Source organism: Scyliorhinus torazame, chromosome 5 (assembly GCF_047496885.1).
Source record: "Scyliorhinus torazame isolate Kashiwa2021f chromosome 5, sScyTor2.1, whole genome shotgun sequence".
NCBI classification, from domain to species: Eukaryota; Metazoa; Chordata; class Chondrichthyes; order Carcharhiniformes; family Scyliorhinidae; genus Scyliorhinus; species Scyliorhinus torazame.
In genome coordinates, this window is record NC_092711.1 from 95,677,153 (window position 1) to 95,701,602 (window position 24,450).

At 45.6% G+C, this 24,450-nt stretch overlaps 1 protein-coding gene and 1 gene segment (V, D, J or C); one reads left to right on the forward strand and one right to left on the reverse strand.

Moving 5' to 3' along the window:
• Positions 1 to 24,450, reverse strand: part of LOC140419035 (uncharacterized) — a 529,091-nt gene that overhangs the window by 219,156 nt on the left and 285,485 nt on the right. The window lies entirely within an intron of this gene.
• LOC140419017 (Ig heavy chain C region-like) lies at positions 4,998 to 22,814 on the forward strand. The segment is given in 5 exon segments: positions 4,998 to 5,071; positions 18,947 to 19,246; positions 19,446 to 19,757; positions 20,582 to 20,890; positions 22,365 to 22,814. Coding segments are annotated over 5 exon segments (1,356 nt in total).

Sequence of the window (24,450 nt, forward strand, 5' to 3'; positions counted from 1 at the left end):
GGTCTGCAAGCAGATGAAGTATTTAAAGTGTGAAACTAGCAGAGGCCTTCCCAGTGCTGCTATGAGTGAGATATGTCAATAGTTGCTGCAGTTTCCTCTGTCCACTTTGCTTTCACATATTGGTTATGATTTTGCATCATGAATCTCCTGTGGGATGGTTTATATTTTCCAGCAGAGAAGGAGAAGGCCATAAATGTTCAGAAACATAGTAATTATATTCACCATTTTTCATTTATTTATGAACATAAATAATTAGATTCACCAACTCCCATCGTTTCACAAAGATTACAACAGTTTTAAATTAAGTTATACGGTGTGGCCGTCGCAGGCTCGCCATGATTTATTGTCCATCGCTAATTACCCTTCACAAAGGGCGGTGAACTGCGTGTTTGAACCTCTGCCGTCACTCTGGTGCAGGCACACCGACGATGCTGTTAGGGAGGGAGTTCTAGTCATTTGAACCAGCGACAGCGAAGATTCGGCGATATATTTCCAAGTCAGGATAGTCAGTGATTTGGAGCGGAATTTCCAGGTGGTGATGGTAGAAATGAAAATGTCTGTACCTAATGTGACGTTATTGCACCTTTCAATCCCGATTTGTTATTACACTGTTTTGGAAAGTAATTCAAAGTCTGCAGCTGTCCACTGAGTTTCACGGTATTTCTGTTTTCACATTAATACGTTTTTAGTCTGGTGTCTTCATTAATTTGGGTGAGGACATCTTGAGTGACTTATTGTACATGAAATGACGACATGTTCCAAATATTACCGTCCCTCCTCAACGTAATCATGTTCCAGCTTTCTGTCATTGAGATGAAGATTCACCATCAGCAGAGAATAACACCAGCACCACGGGAGTATCTCCAGTTTCCTCCTAGTAACGCCCAGCTGGTCTGTTCCCAATAGTCTGGGGATGGAATTCACACAGAAAATCTTCAGCCACCGATTGTATCAATCTGACGCAAATTATAAAGGACCAGCTTTAATTTGTGAAGTCATCAAGCACAAAACTGAGAATGTAGAACAGCATCTTTCAGGACCATCTATCCATCCATCCATCAACCCCATTCACTGATTCCTCAATCAACATATTTAGGCATCCAACCAATATCCATCCCTACATCAAAGCAGTAATCTTTTTATCTTTTGGTTGGGTGGTGGTGGGGGAGTATTAATGTCATTGAACCAATAATGCAAAGGCTCAGGCTAATTCTGTGGGAACTTGCGAACAAATCCTACCATGGCCGGTGGGGGAATTTGAGTTCAATTAATAAATCTGGAATATAGACTAACTGTGTCCATGGAATCCCCTCTGCTTCACCAATGAAGGAAATGTGACATCCCTCCCTGGTCTCACCTACATGTGGCTCCAGTCAGACAGCAACATGTCTGACTCTTCAGTTCCTTCTGAGCTGCCCCAGCAAACCACTCAGTTCAACAGCAATTAGGGACAGGGAACACATGGTGGTCTTGCCGGTGAGTCCCACATTCCATGGAAGCATGTAGGAAAAAATACAGAATATACATGTTGATCTGTTGCAAATGGGCCCCTGTCTGATAGTCTAATTGTATTTCTATCCATCATCACAATGTTATGAGATGTGGGAGAGATCTCCAGCCGGCTGTTGTTGCTAAGAGAGGCTAGAAAAGCTGGATAACTCTCCTTTCCTGAGATGGGAACAGTTCAGATGGGTTCGCAATTTAAAACGTAAAATGATGTCCAGTACTGTTGCTGGGTAGATTTGTTTATAAATAGTCCTCATTGACAATGTTAAGAGTTTGAAGCTGGCTTGCAGCCAAACGGTCAGTACTGAGGAAACAGATCTCTGAAAAAAAATCCAGATGTTTCCTGTAAACAACTTTGAACATTCGAGCCTGCCTGCTGCAAGCGGTTGGATTGCTGCCAAATACTGTGTGGGGCAGATTAGCCTGAATATGAATGGACAAAATGGGATTTATCCATTCAAACAATAAATGTTTCAGTCGCACATGAAGTAAACGTTTTAAATGGTGTTCCATCGAAATAAATATATTCAGTGAATGCTGTGATCACGCTGAGATTAGACGCGATCGGAACATTGTAAACTGACCAGATGCTATTTAATTTATATTAGTTCCGAGTAAAGGTCACTGTAGTTATTGAAGTCCGTTTGTTAAAAACCTAATGAAGTGAGAGTGAGTGGTGTTGATGGACCCAATCCACAAGCCCAATAAGACGAGGTACTTAAATAAAATCATAAAACTGCCTTGAACCCGCCTGAATTCCTGGAATATTCTCCGAGTTGTTGACTTCATTTAAACGGAGGCGTCTCTTATACCTGATTCGCGCCGTGTTCTGTGCAGTTTAATTTGTGCTGATTTCCATTATTATTTAACAGTCCCTCTCATTTCTGCCAATGAGTGGAGAAATGACCAGTTCATGACCTGCTTCAGTGGAAGATAAAACATTTATTCTTGTGATATTGTGTAATATTCCGCAAAATCCTGATATCCTGTGTTCCCAACATAGCGAATGTTAGACAGCCGGTGGTCAGTGAAATTAGCGGCATTGATTTGGATGCTGAAGGATAACTTTGCTGATCGCCCTGTCCGTTCTGATTCATTCTGTCAAATGTTAATGTCAATTTTATGTTTGCAAGCGGGTTTCTTTTACCGCCTATTTTCACAGGACTGTGTGAGGCTCAGGGGCAGTTCCAGAAATGTAAGGAGAGTCATTGTGTAATGTTAGGAGCCTTGTCTGCAGACCCGCAATGCTCAGTGATAGCCATCCGCACTGCAAATGGAATCACCTTGTTCATTCCCACATTCCGACATAAATCGTCAACAATTCCTCTGATAAATGATACATGTTTACAAATGGAATGGGGACCCGGAGTGTTGCAAATCAGACTGACACACAGCCTATTCCCTGTCAAAATAATTAGTCTTTTTAAGATTATCTCAATATATTGGAGTAGAAATAAAGGGACTGAATTTGCAATGGAATAGTTATTTTCTTAACAGATGAGCAAAAGTAATTTCGCAATGGGGACATTATAAAGAATCGATTCAGAGAAACAAATATCCCGCTACAGATAAATGTCTATTTAATAATAACCCATAGTAAATCTCTGGGTCCATTCTGTAGGAGGGGGGGGGGGGGGGGCCGTGGGGAGGGAGGTGGGACGTGGATCCAGTCGCCGCCTCCACCAGGGAATCAACAGGCGGCGCCTGGAAACCCGCCCCTTCTGCCGGGTATTTAAATGCCGCTCACTGGGACCCGAATCCAACAGTCCGGGAGCTGGTTTGTTCACTGAGTTCCTGACACAACCATTTCCCCCAAATGACCAGAAGGATGAGGTGGGCCATTTCTCTCAGTTTGTTGCTGACTTTCTTATCCCGTGAGTAGTTTTTATTGTCCAAGTCTCTCGCTGTTACTGTCTCAGTGTTAGTCTCTCTCTGGAATGTCCCAGAGTCACCAATCATTTCACCAGCATTAATCCTCGGGCTTTTTGATATATTTTTACAGGTGTCCAGTCGGATGTTGTGTTGACTCAGCCGGAGGCGGAGAGCGGGCGTCCCGGCGGCTCCCTGAGGCTGACCTGTAAAACCAGCGGCTTCGATCTTGGCAGCTACAGCATGTACTGGGTCCGCCAGGTCCCCGGACAGGGGCTGGAGTGGCTGCTTCGGTACTATAGTTCATCCAGCAACAACTACGCTCCAGCAATTAAAGATCGATTCACTGCGTCCAAAGACACTTCGAACAACATCTTCTCTTTGGCCATGACGAACCTGAAGACCGAAGACACCGCCATCTATTACTGTGCAAGAGATCACAGCGAGAGGAACCAGGGCTGGACCCGCACAAGAACAGCTCGAGAGGGAATTCAGCAACTTGCACCTTAACCTGAAGGTCAGTACTTGATCCAAATGTAATTATTTATGGCAGTGATCAGAGTCAAAACACAAGCTGCTTCTTACATAACTGACACAGGGAAAATTAAACAGTAAAACCGAACAAACCAATCGATCTGCAAGTATTAGCTTTTGTCTGTTGATGTTTACTGTTAACAGTTTCAGTAATTACAGGCCTGGATATACTCATCGTTGTATTATTTCTGATACTTGGAGAAAGTCTATGTGCATTGCGTTTTATGAACTGCTGTCTAAATTGTAAATTCGATCAGAAGTAATCGTCTATTTGAAGTGAATATTGAGCGGCAGGGCTGAACAGGGAGTGAGTGCAGTTTTTGTGCGGGTGTCTGTCACTGTGACTACAGCAGTGGGTCACAGTGCTGTGCACAGCGACATCCTCATACAAAAACCTCAGTGAAAGAGTTTGTCCAAATTGGTGATCAGGGCCACAGCAGGATTGTCAACGTAAATGAGGCTTAAATAAAACACAATATTAGTTTGTGAAAAGGTACAACAATCTTCCACTTTATCTCTGTGGAACGACACGCTAAATGTTTAAAAGTGTTCCGATCCTCTTTATAAATATATTGACCAGGACAAGCTGAAATAACTCAGATTCGCTCTTGGAAGAGACAGAGTTAGTTTTTTGAACGCGCAGTGAAATTAAATCTCTGTATTTTACAGTTAAGTCTGCCGCAGTATTTGACACGCTGTGTCTCACTGTGATAACTGGATCACAGCAGTTACTGTCAATACAAAAAGCCCCTCAGCACTAATTAACTGAGGCTGGCTCAGTGCTCGCTTTTACAATCCAACTTTATTTACAGTGAAGTATTATTCATATCCAGCATTGACAAAATGACAATAATTAATATGGAAATCTGTGACAATTATTCACTCGTTAGTTGGTGATTTCAAGAACATGATCATGTGTTACCCTGAAATATAAAACATTAGGGTCATTTCTGAACAGCAAGCGATCTCCACAAGTACAATTCTAGTTTAATGAAAATTTACCGTGCCTTTACCTTGTCTCTGGTTTGTGAATATTCAAAATAATGGTGGATTTCTGTCTATTTTGTGCAGGTGCGGTTATTGTACGGAGCTGCCCAGGGAATGTGACACTGTGACGCTATGGGCTACTGGGGACAAGGCACCATGGTGACGGTGACTGCAGGTAAGAACCATTCAATTATTTATGAACTGTTTTACTTGAGTCTTTGTTTTATTTATTTTTTCTATTTTAACTACGCATTCGTTCACTGAATTGCGGGTTTGCTGGATTCTGTATTGAGATTTTGTTGTAATGCTTTATGTGATTCAGCTGAAAAATGAATTATTCTGTCTCTTGACAAAAGGTTCTGCTGAGGGATTCAGTCCCTGGTTGTTATGATTTGATGTTTATTTGCTGAGGATATTGTGGCCGGGTTACTTTAAATACCTAACGCCTGTTAAACAGTTTGGTATTTCTGCAATGTTTAATCTCGGTGACATCTGGTGGCTGCAGATTTTACCACCTCCTGCACAAGTGTTAGAAATCTACCCAATATTCACAAAATATGCTGAAGTATCTGTCTCAATTTATTGAACACTTCCCGCTTATTGACAATGCTGATGATATTCTTCCATATTTCTGTTTGTTTTAATTGTTCATTCACTTGCTGAAAGGCGAATTTGGTGGGTTCTAGATATAAATGTTCTTGAAATGCTGTTTGATTCTATTGAAAGTGTTTGAAGAATTGAGCTGGTTCTCCATGAGACGAGTTTCAGCCTCTCGGTGATGTAATTTGATGTATTTCTGCTGAGGAGATTGTGTCTGGGTGACTTTGAATTAGTAAAATTTGTGAAACGATTCTGGCGTTTCTATATTCTTTAAACTCGGTGATATTGAGCGTTTCCATGTTTTGTAATTGAATGAAATAAGATACGTATTTGAAACTGTTTGGCACACGATTGTGGGTGGAAAACAGTTAGGATTTTAGAGTTTTTTTTAAAAGTGATGATTGCAGATTAAACTAAGCCACAGTTTAAAATGCTCTTTCCGAACATAATTTGTTACTGAAATCACAGTCTGGCTTTTCTTCAATGTTCCATCTTGGTAGGATTGATGGATGCAGCTTTTATCTCTCCTGTCAACTGTTTAAATGCGTTTGAAATATGGTCCAACATGAATAAAATGTGGTAAAGTTTCAAAAATATTTTGCACATACCCCACATCCTCACAATGATGTTACTGTTGTTCTGTATTTCTATTTAGTTTGATAATTCATACATTTGGTGTCGAACTGGTTTGCTGGATCGGATATTCAGATGTTTTTGAAATGTTACATTTGATTCTGTTGAATATAAAATTGAGCTGCTTCTCAATGAAACGGGTTCAGTCCTTACAATGAGTTTTGGTGTTTTGCTGCTGAGGAGATGGTGTGTCTGGGTGACTTTGAATAAGTACAATTTGTGAAGCGGTTTTCTGTTTCTACGTTGTCTCTGCATTGTTCAAACTGGGTGACATTGAGCAGTTACACGTTTTCTGGTTAAATGTAAAAAGGTTTGCGCGTTTGAATCTCCTTGAAACACAATTGTGAGGAGTAAACGCGTCAGGTTTCGAAAATAAAGAAAGGAATTAAAGATTTGATAGACATTTTTAAATTTTACCTACTGATTACTGATTAAACTAAACCATGGCGTCATTCAGAACGCAATTCGTTACTGCAGTCTGAAACTATTTAATTAAACCGTTTTCAAATTCGTGAGTAAAATTAATATGACAAACAATTATAATGCGGTATTATCACCATATTATCCAAATATATTTTCATATTAATATCATTAATCATCAATCTCCTTTCACAATTCTGCTGTGCTTTGTACACCATTAGCATGACCGGAAAAGTTTCTCGGCAGGGAATATTTTGTGATTATTTCTGAAACTGTTTTAATAATAACATATTGATTTTACAGCACTGTTCAGTTACAAAAGATATATTTGAATTATTTTTTATTTCTCTGATTTCGTTTGCAGTTACTTAAATATGAGTTTTATATTGCAGTTTGGCAATTTATTTACCCGGTTATTGTATTAATTATGTGCAGCAGCAAGAATATTATCTCTTCAATATTTGTAGTTGTCTCTAACTTAATCATAGAGTTTTCTCAGAGGCGGAAGTCGCTGACAGTGCAGGAATTGTTCTTATGATTTTATTTAAATTGTAGGAATGTTCATACTGCACAGTGCTGGAGATTGACAAGTAAAAGCTTGAAATTCAAAGAGATTAATTTAATTACAAAAGGAGAATATTAGCTTTGCAATAATAATAACATCGTGTCTCGCAGAGCTGTGCTGTACAGAATGTAACATTATAGAAATAAAACAAATTATACAATAGAAGAATAGATTATATCTGAGCCTCAAGCTCGTAGATTGAACAAGAACATTTCTCAATCATTTTCTCACCATGTTTCAGGGCTGTGGAGGATCTGACTGAACTGTTTTCATTAAGTTGTGCACTGATTAATTTGGATCTCCTTTTCTTCAGCAATATTTTCAATAATAAAGTTACTCGAATTGCCTGAATGATTAAATCTCAGAAACACTTTATTGATCACAAACTACCAAGGACTTTATTGTTTTATATATATATATATAGTTTCGAGTTACAACAGTTTATCAATTCGGGAATACCACTTTAACAAACAGATGAGATATTACACATGTCTGAATTATTCCATCCGATAATTTGAAGTTTAATATTTAATTAAATCCAAATTATTTATCAAATTTCAGGCAGGAGCAGGTTTTGAATTACCGAGAACCATGTTTTATTATTTATATTATAGAGTACAAATCAGCTGACAGGTCAACTAATTGACAATTGGCAATGACTTGCAATGCGACATTAGTACTAACTAATTCAACATAAATTAACTGCTACAATTGAGTAACATACTGGTGTGTGATATCAAAGCTATTGGAGAATGGTTAATTGTACTGAAAATAATTTAGAAAACAATACATTTATTTGCTCCGGTTGAATAGGTGGCCCGCCTCCATTGTTTTGTTGATTGTATTTAATTAAGACATTGGATCAAATCAGGTAATCAGTTTCCAATGTGAATGTTTCCTGGTTTGTTTATTTCTTATCAAACACTGGATCTCTGTCACAGACATTAAACTCCCCTCAATCTGTTATATTTAATGGGTTCATTCTCAGTGAAAATATATTTTGCCCAGAAATGTCTGAAAGGCAAAGGGAGTTTGAAATTAATATGAGTTTAATTTCAAAGAGGTTATTAAATTTCTTTTGTCGTAAGTTGACTATTTATCAATTAGAATCAAGCAGTTTGAATGATTCGTTCCCCTGTGTTTCAGAGTGAAATTTGACACACTAGGTACGCTCTCATCCGCACACTCTTTCTCCCTCACACACTCCCTCTCTCCCAGAAACCCGGACTATTCCTCAAACACACAGACACTCTCTCTCACAGAGACTCTCACATACACGATAGCTCTTCAAAAACACACAGTCTCTCACACACACACTCGGTCACACAGACGCACTGCCTCACACATTCATTCTCTTACATACTCTCTGTCTCCAACTTTCTCTCTCTCCAACTCTCCCTCACACACCAACAGACTGTCACTCACTCTCTCACATACACAGGCACATTATCCCCCTCTCTCTTCACAGACAATCTCCCTCTCTCACACTCTCTCACAAACACACTCTCTCTTTCACGTTTTACCAATCTCACTCACATACACAATCATTCACAGACACACTCTCACACACATGCACTCTCGCACACATTATCTCTTGCACACACATGCCCTGTCACACACATCTCTCTCACACAAAAACCCTCTCTCACACATACACACTCTCACGCATACGCTCTCTCTCACACACTCTCTCTGACATGCATGGTCTCTCGCACGCACGCTCTCTCACACACATGCTCTCACACACACGCTCTCTCACACACACGCTCTCTCACACACACGCTCTCTCACACACACGCTCTCTCGCACACACGCTCTCTCGCACACACGGCCTCTCGCACACACAGCCTCTCGCACACACGGCCTCTCGCACACACGGCCTCTCGCACACACGGCCTCTCGCACACACATGCTCTCTTGTACACCTGCTCTCTCACACATATATCCTCTCTTGCATACATGCTCTCTCATACACATGCGCTCTGATACTCACACTCTCTCGCACACACTCTCTCACTCACTTGCTCACTCACACTCATTCTCTCTTGCAGACACGCTCCCTGACACACAATCCCTCTCACTCACATGCTCTCTCATACACTTGCTCCCTCACATGCATGCTCTCTCACATACATGCTGTCTCACTCACATGCTTTGGTGCATACATGCTCTCTCACACATGCTCTCTTGTGAAAGCACTCTTTCACACACATGCTCTCACACACACAATTTTGCGCATACAGTCTCTCTCCTGTGCACACTATTTTGCTCCTCACACACACACATATCCACTCGCTCGCATAAATACACACAATCGCGCTCTCACACACAGATATTCTCTCACGCAGATATTCCCTCACACACAGATACACTCTCACACCCACACTCACACGTGTACTCTCTCTCTCCCACTCTCTTGATTCATCTCTTGCAGAAACACACACGCATTCACACACATGCATGCAGACACATGCATAGACACACTCACAGGCTCTCAGACACATACCCCCACACTCCCTCACACACACACACACTCAGATACGCACACACTTTCACATACACAGGTGAGAGCAACTGAACTAACATCAATAATAAAAATAATAATCTTTATTACTGTCACAAGTAGGCTTACATTAACACTGTAATGCAGTTACTGTGAAAGGCCCCTAGTCGCCACACTCTGGCGCCTGTTCGGGTACACAGAGGGAGAATTCAGAATGTCCAAACCACCTAACAGGTCGTTTTTCAGGACTTGTGGGAGGAAAGCAGAGCCCCCCGGAGAAAATCCACCCAGACACGGGGAGAACGTGCAGACTCCACACAGGCAATGACCCAAGTGGGAATCGAACCCGGGTCCCTGGTGCTGTGAAGCAACAGGGTTAACCACTGTGCAGCCGTGCCGCCAAATCAAGGCAGCATTGAAACGTGTGACCTCAAGCAACCCAACCAAAGAATGAATGGATGGGAATCAGGGGAAGAATCTCCGCTGGTTGGAGTCACAACCAGCACCAAGGTGGATGGATTCCATTGCTGGAGGCCAATCAGCTCAGTTCCAGGACATCACTGCGAGACTTTTTCAGGGCAGTGTCCCAGGTCCAGCCATCTTCAGCTTGTTCATCAATGACCTTCTTTCCATCATCAGGTCTGAACAGGGGTTGATGGCAGATGATTGCACCATGCTCAGCACAATTTGCAACTGTGCAGTCACTGAATAAACCTGTAAATAAAGCAACATGGAGGCTCTATCCGGTTCTGGCTGACAAGTGGTAAGTAACAGTCAAGTCACCCAATTGAAGGCAATGCCCACCTCCAGTAAGAACGGATCTAACCACCGCCCCTTGACATTCACTGGCATTACCATCATTGAATCCCCACTAACAACCTCCTGGGGATTAACATGGACCAGAAAGTGATCTGGGTGAGTCATAGAAATTTTGAGGCCAGAAGAACAGATCAAAGGTGAGGAATCCTGCGGTGAAAAACTCATCTCCTGACTCCCCGAAGCCTGTCCGCCATTTAAAGATCCGCTGCAGAAGCTCATCATGTCTCCCTAGACAGCACCTTCCAAACCCATGACAGCGGCCACCTGGACAAGGACAGCAGAGACATGGGAACACCACCAACTGGAAGTTCAATCCCAAGCCATTCAGCATCATGACTATAAAATATATCACCGTTCCTGCACTGCCGCTGGTTCAAAATCATGTAACTGACTCGGGAAACACCACGTGGACTGCAATGGTTAAAGAAGGAAGCTCGCCACCTTCTCAAAGTCAATGAGGGATGGGAAATAAATGCAGGCCGAGCCAGAGACGCCTACATCACAAGAATGAATAAACACAACACACTCTCTCTGACACAATATGACAAGAATGTTGCAGGCAGAAAAATCCCATTTGCAAAATGAAAATCCGTTAAGTTGCAGGAATGTTCATTGTCCCAGTTCTAAATTGTTTTGTGAAAAATGAAATTATATCGGCATTAAAGCAGCTGCCCAGTGAGCTACACTGCTGTCTGACTGTACACAGCAGGTGTTACTGAAAGTATTAAAGCAGCTGCCCAGTGATCTACACTGCTGTCTGACTGTACACAGCCGGTGTTACTGAAAGTATTAAAGCAGCTGCCCAGTGATCTACACTGCTGCCTGACTGTACACAGCCGGTGTTACTGAAAGTATTAAAGCAGCTGCCCAGTGATCTACACTGCTGTCTGACTTTACACAGCCGGTGTTACTGAAAGTATTAAAGCAGCTGTCCAGTGATCTACACTGCTGTCTGACTGTACACAGCCGGTGTTACTGAAAGTATTAAAGCAGCTGTCCAGTGATCTACACTGCTGTCTGACTGTACACAGCCGGTGTTACTGAAAGTATTAAAGCAGCTGCCCAGTGATCTACACTGCTGTCTGACTTTACACAGCCCGTGTTACTGAAAGTATTAAAGCAGCTGCTCAGTGATCTACACTGCTGTCTGACTGTACACAGCCAGTGTTACTGAAAGTATTAAAGCAGCTGCTCAGTGATCTACACTGCTGTCTGACTGTACACAGCCGGTGTTACTGAAAGTATTAAAGCAGCTGTCCAGTAATCTACACTGCTGTCTGACTGTACACAACCGGTGTTACTGAAAGTATTAAAGCAGCTGCTCAGTGATCTACACTGCTGTCTGACTGTACACAGCCGGTGTTACTGAAAGTATTAAAGCAGCTGCCCAGTGATCTACACTGCTGTCTGACTGTACACAGCCGGTGTTACTGAAAGTATTAAAGCAGCTGCCCAGTGATCTACACTGCTGTCTGACTGTACACAGCCGGTGTTACTGAAAGTATTAAAGCAGCTGTCCAGTGATCTACACTGCTGTCTGACTTTACACAGCCGGTGTTACTGAAAGTATTAAAGCAGCTGTCCAGTGATCTACACTGCTGTCTGACTGTACACAGCCGGTGTTACTGAAAGTATTAAAGCAGCTGCCCAGTGATCTACACTGCTGTCTGACTGTACACAGCCGGTGTTACTGAAAGTATTAAAGCAGCTGCCCAGTGATCTACACTGCTGTCTGACTGTACACAGCCGGTGTTACTGAAAGTATTAAAGCAGCTGCTCAGTGATCTATACTGCTGTCTGACTTTACACAGCCAGTGTTACTGAAAGTATTAAAGCAGCCCCCCAGTGATCTACACTGCTGTCTGACTGTACACAGCCGGTGTTACTGAAAGTATTAAAGCAGCTGCCCAGTGATCCACACTGCTGTCTGACTGTACACAGCCAGTGTTACTGAAAGTATTAAAGCAGCTGCCCAGTGATCTACACTGCTGTCTGACTGTACACAGCCGGTGTTACTGAAAGTATTAAAGCAGCTGCCCAGTGATCTACACTGCTGTCTGACTGTACACAGCCGGTGTTACTGAAAGTATTAAAGCAGCTGCTCAGTGATCTACACTGCTGTCTGACTTTACACAGCCAGTGTTACTGAAAGTATTAAAGCAGCCCCCCAGTGATCTACACTGCTGTCTGACTGTACACAGCCGGTGTTACTGAAAGTATTAAAGCAGCTGCCCAGTGATCCACACTGCTGTCTGACTGTACACAGCCAGTGTTACTGAAAGTATTAAAGCAGCTGCCCAGTGATCTACACTGCTGTCTGACTTTACACAGCCGGTGTTACTGAAAGTATTAAAGCAGCTGCTCAGTGATCTACACTGCTGTCTGACTGCACACAGCCGGTGTTACTGAAAGTATTAAAGCAGCTGCCCAGTGATCTACACTGCTGTCTGACTGTACACAGCCGGTGTAACTGAAAGTATTAAAGCAGCTGTCCAGTGATCTACACTGCTGTCTGACTGTACACAGCCGGTGTTACTGAAAGTATTAAAGCAGCTGTCCAGTGATCCACACTGCTGTCCGACTGTACACAGCCGGTGTTACTGAAAGTATTAAAGCAGCTGCCCAGTGATCTACACTGCTGTCTGACTGTACACAGCCGGTGTTACTGAAAGTATTAAAGCAGCTGTCCAGTGATCCACACTGCTGTCCGACTGTACACAGCCGGTGTTACTGAAAGTATTAAAGCAGCTGCCCAGTGATCTACACTGCTGTCTGACTTTACACAGCCGGTGTTACTGAAAGTATTAAAGCAGCTGCCCAGTGATCTACACTGCTGCCTGACTTTACACAGCCAGTGTTACTGAAAGTATTAGAGCAGCTGCCCAGTGATCTACACTGCTGTCTGACTGTACACAGCCGGTGTTACTGAAAGTATTAAAGCAGCTGCCCAGTGATCTACACTGCTGTCTGACTGTACACAGCCGGTGTTACTGAAAGTATTAAAGCAGCTGCCCAGTGATCTACACTGCTGTCTGACTGTACACAGCCCGTGTTACTGAAAGTATTAAAGCAGCTGCCCAGTGATCTACACTGCTGTCTGACTGTACACAGCCGGTGTTACTGAAAGTATTAAAGCAGCTGCCCAGTGATCTACACTGCTGTCTGACTTTACACAGCCGGTGTTACTGAAAGCTGATCAATGTGGAGAATCAGGACAGGATCGATGGAGAGGAAGTGGAGGAGGTGGGGGTGGTGGTGCCGAATGGAGGAGCCCCAAGCTCGGCTGTGGACAATAGGCAACAGAAAGCTGAGCCTGAGCGGAAAATCATCCCAAGAAACATCGTCCCAATGGGCTGGGAGCACCTGGGAATGATCACTCACCCACACTCACTCACGTACCCTCACTCACCATTCTCACCGTCACTCATTGACCCTCACTCAACCATCCGCAATGATACACCTTTCCTTAACCACCCTCACACGCAGACTCACACTCCCACCCTCATTCACCTACCGTCATTCACCCCCCTGACACACTCTCACTCACCCACCCTCACTCTCACACCCTCACACACACACTCACACATCCTCATTCAGCAACACTCACTGTCATTGACTCACCCATAGACGCCCAACCTAACTCTCACCCTCACTCACACACTCTCACCCACTCATCCTCAAACACCCACCCATCCTCACCCCCCTTCATTCAGGCTCTCACCCTCACTCAGTCACACACCCATCCTCACTCCCCCCCCATTCAGGTTCTCACCCTCACTCAGTCACCCACCCACACTCACTCCCCCACCTCACACACTCTCACTGACCCGCCCTCACTCTCACACCCTCACACACACACATCCTCATTCAGCAACACTCACTGTCATTGACTCACCCTTAGACGCCCAAACTAACTCTCACCCTCACTCACACACTCTCACCCACTCATCCTCAAACACCCACCCAGCCTCACTCATCCTCACCCATTCTCAATCAGGCTCTCACCCTCACTCAGCCACCCACCCACACTCATTCGCCCACCCTCACCCACCCATCCAAACCCACCCTCACTCCCCATCATTCAGGCTCTCATCCTCACTCAGTCATTCACACCCCCCCCCCTACTCACCCGCCCTCACAAGCCCTCATTCTGTAAACCAACCTCATACACCCTCACTCACCCACCCTCCCTGACACACTCTCACTCACCCACCCTCACAAACCCTCAATCACCCACCCTCACACACCCTCACTCCCCCACCCTCACACAGCCTCAATCACCCACCCTCACACCCCCACCCTCACACACCCTCACTCACCCACCCTCCCTGACACACTCTCATTCACACACCCTCACACACCCTCCATCACCTTCACACACCCTCAGTCACCCATACTCCCACACCATCACTCACCCACCCTCCCTGACACACTCACTCACCCACCCTCACACACCCTCACTTCCCCACCCTCATGCTCCCTCACTCCCCCACCCCCCAACCTCACACACTCTCACTCATCCACCATCACTCACACACCCTCCCTGACACACGCTCACACACCCACCCTCCCTCACACGCCTCACACACTCTTGCTCACACGCCTCGCACACTCTCACTCGCCCACCCTAGGTCACCAACCCTCCCTGACACATTCTCACTCACCCACCCTCACTCTCACCCTCACGCACACTCACCCATCCTTATTCAGAACCACTCACCGTTATTGACTCACCCTTACACGCCCAACCTAACTCGTTCACCCTCACTCACACACTCTCACCCACTCATCCTCAAACACCCACCCATCCTCACCCACCCTCATTCAGGCTCTCAACCTCACTCAGTCACCCACCCACGCCCACTTGCTCACCTTCACAGACCCTCACTCACCCACCCTCACACATTCTCACTCACCCACACTCACACACCCTCACTCACCCACCCTCACACACCCTCATTCAGTAAGCTACCGTCACTCACTCATCCTCAAACACCTACGTATCCTCACTCACCCTCATTCAGGCGCACTCACTCACTCACTCTCCCACCCACACTCACGTTCACTCACTCACCTACCCTCACTCAGCCGCCCTCCCTGACACACCCTCACTCACCCACCCTCACTTACCCACCCACCCTGACACACTCTCACTCACCCACCCTCACTCAATCGTCCCTCAACCACCCTCACTCGTTCACCCTCACTCACCTACGCTCACTGACTTCCCCTCATTCATTCACCCACTACATTCACTCACCAGCAGTCGACCCCCTGACTCACTCACCCTCATTCACCCACCCTCGCTCACCCACCCTCACTCACTCACCCTCACTCACTGACCCTCGCTCACTCACCTTCACTGACTCTCACTACACAACCTCACTCACCCAGAGTCACACATTCTCTGCGTCTCACTCACTCTCCCTCACACACCCTTCATTTGTCCTCGGTGACATACCTACCCTCACTCAGTCAGTCACCCCTGATCCGCCACTTATCAACATTCATACATCCTCAATCACCCAACTCACTCACCCTCACTCAGTTACTCACTAACCCACACTCACTCTCCTACCCTCACTCAGTTACTCACTAACCCACACTCACTCTCCTACCCTCACTCGGTTACGCACTCACCCACACTCACTCTCCTACCCTCACTCAGTTACTCACACCCGCACTCACTCCCCTGCCCTCACTCAGTCACTCACTCACCCACACTCACTCTCCTACCCTCACTCAGTTACTCACTCACCCACACTCACTCTCCTACCCTCACTCAGTTACTCACACCCGCACTCACTCCCCTGCCCTCACTCAGTCACTCACTCACCCACACTCACTCTCCTACCCTCACTCAGTTACTCACTCACCCGCACTCACTCTCCTACCCTCACTCAGTTACTCACTCACCCACACTCACTCTCCTACCCTCACTCAGTTACTCACTCACCCACACTCACTCTCCTACCCTCACTCAGTTACTCACTGATCCTCTCTCACTCATGCTCAGGAAATGGGCAAGGGAGCGGCTGCAACGAGAGAGGAATGGAGAACTGGAGCGAAACTGATGACGAGTGGCGCCCGAATGTGGCTGCATGACACGGGACTGCCGGGAGCCGGGGAAAGTGCAGAGAGCCGGGGAAAGACTCCGGAGCCGAGAGAAAGCGCCGAGGCGGTGGAAAAGAGGAAAGAGGCGGCGAAAAGGCAGAGTTGGGAGGAAAGCATCGAGATGCAGGGGAAATGACAGAAATGCGGGGGAATAGACCGAGATGCAGCGGAACACACAGAGAGTCGTAGAAAAGGACAAAGAGTTGGAAAGAAGTGGGGAGAGCAAGGGAAAGGTGCAGAGAGTCGATGGGGATGGGGGGCGGGGGGGGGAGGGGGGTGGGTGGTGGTGGTGGTGAGAGTGCGTGGACCGGGGAAAGTGAAGAGAGCCGGGGGATGTGTAGAGAGCCGGGAGAGGGGGAGGGGGACGGGGGGGGGGGGGGGTGGAGTGCAGGGAGCCGGGGATGTGCAGAGAGCCGGGTGAAGGAGCACAGAGCCGGGGGAAGTGCTGAGAGCCGGAAGAAAGTCCATGGAGTGGGCGATAAGCGATAAGAATCGGGGTAAAGCGCACAGTGCTGGCGAAAACCTCAAAAAGCCCGCACAAAGTGCCAGGAACCGGGAAAAGCACAAAGAACTGGGAAAAATGCAGCACACCTGGGCAAAGCACCAAAGGGCAGGAAGAAAATGCAGAGTCGAGAGAAAGTGCAGAGATGCGGAGGAAAGCGCAGAGAGCCGTGGAAAAGAGCAGAGAGCTAAACGAAAGTGAAGGGACCAGGAGAAAGGTACAGAAATCCAGTGGGAGCCGCAGAGAGATGGGGTACGCACAGGGAGCGCGGGGCGGGGTGCGGGGGGGTTGCAGACAGCCCGGTCTCAGTGACAGGCGGAATATGGAGTTAACACCACAATCAGCACAGCCAGGAGCTTGTTGAATGGGGGAGGAGGCTCGACCGACTGAATGGCCGCCTCCCTCATGATCTTAAAATTAGAGAATGTTGCAATTACTCAAATGTAGAACCTTATTGTAATTATATAAATGTGCATTCCGAAGGTATTTTTGAAGCAATGCCACTATTCTCTAGTTTGGAGAATGGGGGTAGTGAAATGGAGAGAGGAGGTGGTATCAGTCAGTTTGAACAAAGGGAATTTCCCAAAACTGCAAAGATACAAATGAAGAGACAACATCTTTAACACAAATTGATTGTGGCGTACACAGCTCAGTTAGCTGGATTGTGACGTACACAGCTCAGTTAGCTGGATTGTGACGTACACAGCTCAGTTAGCTGGAGTGTGGCGTACACAGCTCAGCTAGCTGGATTGTGACGTACACAGCTCAGTTAGCTGGATTGTGACGTACACAGCTCAGTTAGCTGGAGTGTGGCGTACACAGCTCAGCTAGCTGGATTGTGACGTACACAGCTCAGTTAGCTGGATTGTGACATACACAGCTCAGTTAGCTGGAGTGTGACGTACACAGCTCAGTTAGCTGGATTGTGACGTACACAGCTCAGCTAGCTGGATTGTGACGTACACAGCTCAGTTAGCTGGAGTGTGACGTACACAGCTCAGTTAGCTGGATTGTGACGTACACAGCTCAGTTAGCTGGAGTGTGACGTACACAGCTCAGCTAGCTGGATTGTGACGTACGCAGCTCAGTTAGCTGCACTGTGGCGTACACAGCTCAGTTAGCTGGAGTGTGACGTACACGGCTCAGCTAGCTGGATTGCGACGTACGCAGCTCAGTTAGCTGGACTGTGGCGTACACAGCTCAGCTAGCTGGATTGTGACATATACAGCTCAGTTAGTTGGATTGTGACGTACACAGCTCAGCTAGCTGGATTGTGACGTACACAGCTCAGTTAGCTGGATTGTGACGTACACAGCTCAGTTAGCTGGATTGTGACGTACACAGCTCAGTTAGCTGGATTGTGACGTACGCAGCTCAGTTAGCTGGATTGTGACGTATACAACTCAGTTAGCTGGACGGCTGGTTTGTGATGAAGAGTGATCCCAACAGCGCGGATTCAATTGTTGTACCGGCTGAGGATATTCATAAAGAGGGTGTGGTGACCCTCAGGTTAAATCACCACCAGTCAGCTCTCAGAAGGAAAGGGCAGTCCCCGGGACTATGGCAACATTTCTATTTTATTTTACATGGTGGCTGAAATAATGGGGGAAACTCTCTGCTCCTCTCCTTCAATCCAATGACAGTTACATCATTCAGGCGGCATCAAATGTTATTTTTTGTATGTGTTAGAAACGGAGAAAGGGATGCGAGTTTCTAATGAGGCGGCAAAGAGATGGTGATTCTCAAATCATAGAACTAATAGACGCTGAAATATGGATGTAACAGTTAATGAGAACATGTTAGGTTAAATGCATCGTCACATTTTGATGTACTTGGTAACTTATAGATCACAAATAACAGAGTCTAACTTGTTGAATGGGCCATTCTTTCCCAGCAACACCGTCTCCACCCACTCTCTACAGCCTGGTCTCCTCCTGTCAGCAACACAACAATGACGGCTCCGTGATCTACGGCTGTTTGGCGATGGACTACTCCCCAGAAATCACCAGCCTTACCTGGAAGAAAGATGGGCAGCTGATCACCACTGGAGTTAAGAAATACCCGTCAGTGAGAAACAAGAAGGGAACCTACACCCTGAGCAGCCAGTTAACCATCACCGAGTCAGAGGGGGGATGCAGCGAAATCAGCTGTGAGGTTCGACACAGCGGCTCAGACAAGAGCATTGGAATTCCATGTAAGCTTTGTGGAATCTGTGAGAAACAGATGCTTTGATTACTTTATTTACTTCTTTGGTGATTACACATTTATGGTTCTCTGCATAGTTCTGATTCCTGCGCGAAATAGTGACCACAGAGAAACTGTTAAAATATAATTCGTCATTTTATTCGTTACAACATCTTCCTCAAGAAATGTCTAACTTGTGTTTCTTGAAGGCCCTCCACCTGTCAACATTCCAAATGTTCTCCTCACCGTGAGTTCCAATGAAGAAATCTCAAGACAGAAATTTGCAACCATGGTCTGTTCAATCAACGATTTCCAGCCAAAGTCAATGACGGTAAAGTGGCTGAAGAATGGACAACCCATGGGTTCAGGATTTGTCACCTCGCCCCCCTGTGAAGTGAACGGGAACTTCTCGGCGAGCAGTCGGCTGACAGTCTCCGCTCGGGAATGGTTCAGCAAAGCCGTCTATACCTGCCTGGTCACTCATCAAGAGGTCACCCAAAGTCGCAACATCACCGCGTCTGGTAAGAGACTCAAACAGAGGAAACAATAAATCATCCTGCACTCTGATGTTAATCCAAATCAGGAATTTACTGAAGTTAGTGCAAAGCACAGAATAACTTCTAATTTACTGCCATGTCGTTTGTGTTTCATTCTGACGTAAGAGCTGCATGAGGGTTGCTAATCATTCACGATTTTATGAATATAGAAATAAATGTATCCCTATAATTTGAAGTCATTTAGTGAGTGAGGTGAATGAATGAAATGAAAATCGCTTCTTGTCACAAGTAGGCTTCAAATGAGGTTACTGTGAAAAGCCCCGAGTCGCCACATTCCGGCGCCTGTTCGGGGAGGCTGGTATGGGAATTGGACCCGCGCTGGTGGCCTGCCTTGGTCTGCTTTAAAAGCCAGCGATTTAGCCCTGTGCTAAACCAGCCCCTGGGGTACTTGATGCCAGCTTTATCCTGAGACAGCTGATTATATTTGAGTCAGTGGGTGTCTCAAACACTTAACTGATAACAGCTCCGGGGGAAAGTGTTGGAAAGTTCATCCAACCTATTTATGGATCAGCCGCCAGTACTTCGTTCCTGAGATCAGGAATGGAATATTTGTATTGGGAATGCTGAAATGCTGATTCGTTGGAATGATATCGGGGCTGATTGTATTTCACAATGAGAATAGTTTTCACAAACCAAACTGGTTTTCCATTGCTTACAGAAGATTAAAGGCGATCTTTAGAGGTTGATGTTTCTAAGTTGATTTATTCCCATGTAGAGTGAAGGCTGAGTACTGCTGCCCTGATTCTGAAGATCAAACTTGGGTTAATTTCCACTTTTTTCATTCGCAGATCCTTCCGGTTGCACTGATGCCTCAGTAACAATACTGCCACCACCAATAGAACAGGTCTTATTGGAGGCGACTGTAACCTTAACCTGCGTCATTTCGAAGGCTCCTTATGGAGTCAACGTGTCCTGGAGTGAAGCGAAGAAGCCGCTGAAATCAGAGATTGCCGACCAGCCTGGAGCAGATACTGAGAGCGTGGTCAGCAAATTAAACATCTCGACACAAGCCTGGCTGAGTGGGGCTGTGTTTGACTGTGTGGCGAGCCATCAGGACCTGCCAACTCCTTTAAGAATTTCAATCCACAAAAAAATAGGTGGGTAGAGAGATTGAAGCAACAAGTGAGTCATTGTGTCTATTTCTAGTGTCAGTGCAGCGGTCAGTATTTAGCATTCAGTGTATTTATGGTCCATTCTGATTGGGAATTCCACTAACTAAATACTCTGGGCGATTAGAGTTTAAGGGGGAAATTGATATGCAGATGAACGAACAATGAATTGAAAGCAGTGATATTGGGTTTAGATGGAGCGAGACCATAGACCACAAGACTTAGGAACAGACATAGGCCATTGGGCCCATCAACACCGGTCCAGCCGGCAGTGAGGTCATGACTGATCTGATGTGATAATCTTCAACTCCTCTTTCCCGACTTATCCCCATATCTCTTGACGCCTTTACTGATTTAAAATATTTCTCTCTCAACCTTGAACATATTGAACAACCCAGAATCTACTGCCCCCGGGTTAAATAATTCCACAGCTTCACTACTCTCTGAGAGAGGAAGTTCCACCTCATCTCTTTGTTAAATGGGAGAACCCTCACTTTGTGATCCTGCGCTCTGGTCCTAGACGCTCCCACAGGGGAAAACAACCTCCCAGCGTCTATCCTAAGAAGCTCCCTGAAAATCTTTCATGTCTCGATTAGGTCGCCTTCATTCTTCTAAACTCCAATCAGTACAGCCCAGCCTACTTACCCTCTCCCCATAAGAAAATCCCTCCATACTCGCGATCAACCTCGTGATCCTTCTCTGGACTGCCTTCAAAACCAATCTGTCTTCCGTAGATAAGGGCACCGAGACTATTCAAAGTATACCAGGTGTCGACTAACTAGTGCCTTGTATAGTTTTAGCCAGACTTCCCCATGTTTATATTCTATTTCCTTTGAAATAAATGTCAACATTCAATTTGTCTCCATATTACCTGCAGAACTTGCTTTGTGTGGTTTCTGCACGGGGGCCCCCAATTCCCCCGTTACTTCAGCTTTATCCAATATTTCTCCATCGAAATTTGTTCGGCACTGATTTCGCCTTCACGAGGCCGCGCTGACTCTGTTGATTATATTGTGTATTTCTAAATGCTCAGCGATTGGATCCGTTATAATGGACTCGAACCGTTTCCCACTGACAGATGTTAAGGTCACTGGCCGATAGTTACCTGTTTTTGTCTCCCTCCCTTTTGAATAAGGGTGTTACATTGGCAGTTTCCCAATCCTTTGGGAGTAAGGTGGGATGAGCTTGGTGTGGAGCTTATACACCAGCACAGAACAGGCGGGCCGAATGGCCTGTTTCCCTGCTGTACACTTTCTGAAACTTTCGAATCCAATATCCGTAAATTCTCAGGGAAAAGGCTTGTGTCCACCTCAGCTCCGACCTATGAAACCGGACAGATCCCAAAGTGGGAAATGGAAACCTTTAAAATCCAACACAAAACACATTTCTATCACATCGAACCCGCGGTTCCAATGTCTCCGGAATTCCCCATTTTACTGACATTTTTGTACATTTTCTGCAGATCCCAATCCGCGGGAACCGTCCGTCTCTGTCCTCCTGCCCTCGGCTGAAGACGTCTCCGCTCAGAGATTCGTCTCCCTCAGCTGCTTGGTGAGAGGTTTCTCCCCCCGAGAGATCTTCGTCAAGTGGACCGTCAACGACAAGCCGGTGAATCCCGGGAACTACAAGAACACCGAGGTGATGGCGGAGAACGGCAATAGCTCCTTCTTCATGTACAGCCTGTTGTCCATTGCAGCGGAGGAGTGGGCCAGCGGCGCTTCTTACTCCTGTGTGGTGGGACATGAAGCCATCCCCTTGAAGATCATCAACAGAACGGTTGATAAATCCAGCGGTAAACCGAGTTTTGTGAACATTTCCCTCGCTCTGATGGACACCGTTAATTCATGTCAATGAGAATCTATCAATTGCATTTCGAACTAAATTAAAAATAATAAAGTTTTTTTTCCTCTAATTGTGATTTAAATGCACAGCCGCTTAATTAATGGAGCTTCGACTTTGCTGATATTAGATCTGTTCAAGGAGACCAAGATTTCTACAGGTCTCAGCCCCAAGTCTGATACAACCAGAGCTCCGAGCTCAGATACACCCTGGGTCAGAGACAGAGTAAAATTCATTCATTGCAGTATTCACAAAATATATTCATTGACTTTCTTCCCGCTGAGGAGAAATCGGACAATTTCCCATTTCAGACAGACAAACACATCACATTTAGATCTCGGTGTTCCTGCTTCTCCCATTGCCCATCCCTTTAAAATTGATGTAATCTTAAAATTGCTGCATCACACCCACTGGGAACTGAATTGAGAATCAAACAGAAACAAGGACCAACAATCGCCCATCACGGAGAGGGGAAAGAGAAATTGTTAATCCATTATATCTCCACCTCTCCTACAAAATCAGGAGGAGGGGCGTTAGTTAATCCACTGTCCCCCCACCTCCCCAACAGAGACAGGAGGAGGGGCATTAGTTAATGCACTCTACTGCCACTTCCTCAAAAGAGAGAGGAAGGGGCATAAATTAATCCACTGCAACCACACTTCCCAAACAGAGAGGGGGAGGGGTTATAGTTAATCGACTGCACCCCCACTTCTCCAACAGAGAGTGGGGAATGGACGTTCGCTAATGCCCTGCACCCCAACTCCCTAACAAAGAGGAAGGGACTTAGTGAACCCACTATACCCCTCACTTCCACACCAAAGCATGGGGGCAGTAGTTAATCCAGTGCATCACCACGCCCCAACAAATAGTGGGGGAGGAGCATTAATTAACCCTGTACCCCCACTTTCCCACCAAAGAGCTGGGACATTAGTTAATTCACTGTACAGCCGCTTCCAACAAAGAGAGGGGGAGGGCCTAAATAAATGCACTGTCCGCCCACTTCCCCAACAGAGAGAGGGGGATGGGCATTATAAACCCATCTTACCTCCACTTTCCCGACCAAAAGAGAAGGAATGTGATGAGTGAACTCTCTGTATCTCCACCTCCTCAGCAGGGGGAACCCAAAGAGAATTTGTTCAGCTGGCCAGAGAGGGAGAGACTATTAAATCACTATCCACCTACTCCCCAAGCAGGGAATTTGGGAGTGGATGTGTCTCTACACTAAGGATTCAGTTACTGACATTACAAGATGGCTTGTAGCTTACTGGCTGAAGATTTTAAAAGCCCATCATGCTAAATATGTTCTTAAACTATCTATTCACGCAACATATTTTTCTTTAGCACCCTTGTTCCTCTTATCCATATGCGACAACTGATTTTCCAAAATCCAAATCCAGATGGTGATTGAATTCTCCCTGGGTTTTCACTGTTCTCTCCTGAGGCACTTCCTTGTATTTTTGCATTCTGTCAATGATGTCAGCTTGCACCTCACAGAAAACACATTTATAAGCAGAAAGTTCAACATATTCCACATCGGTACCAATAATACCCACAACTGGCAAAGCTACAGGCAGCTGATACAAATACACAGACAGATAAAGACACAAACACTAAACATACATGCACACGTACACACACCCACAACCATATACATGAGCACACATAGACACAAACACACACATAGATGTACACATAGAAACACATGCATA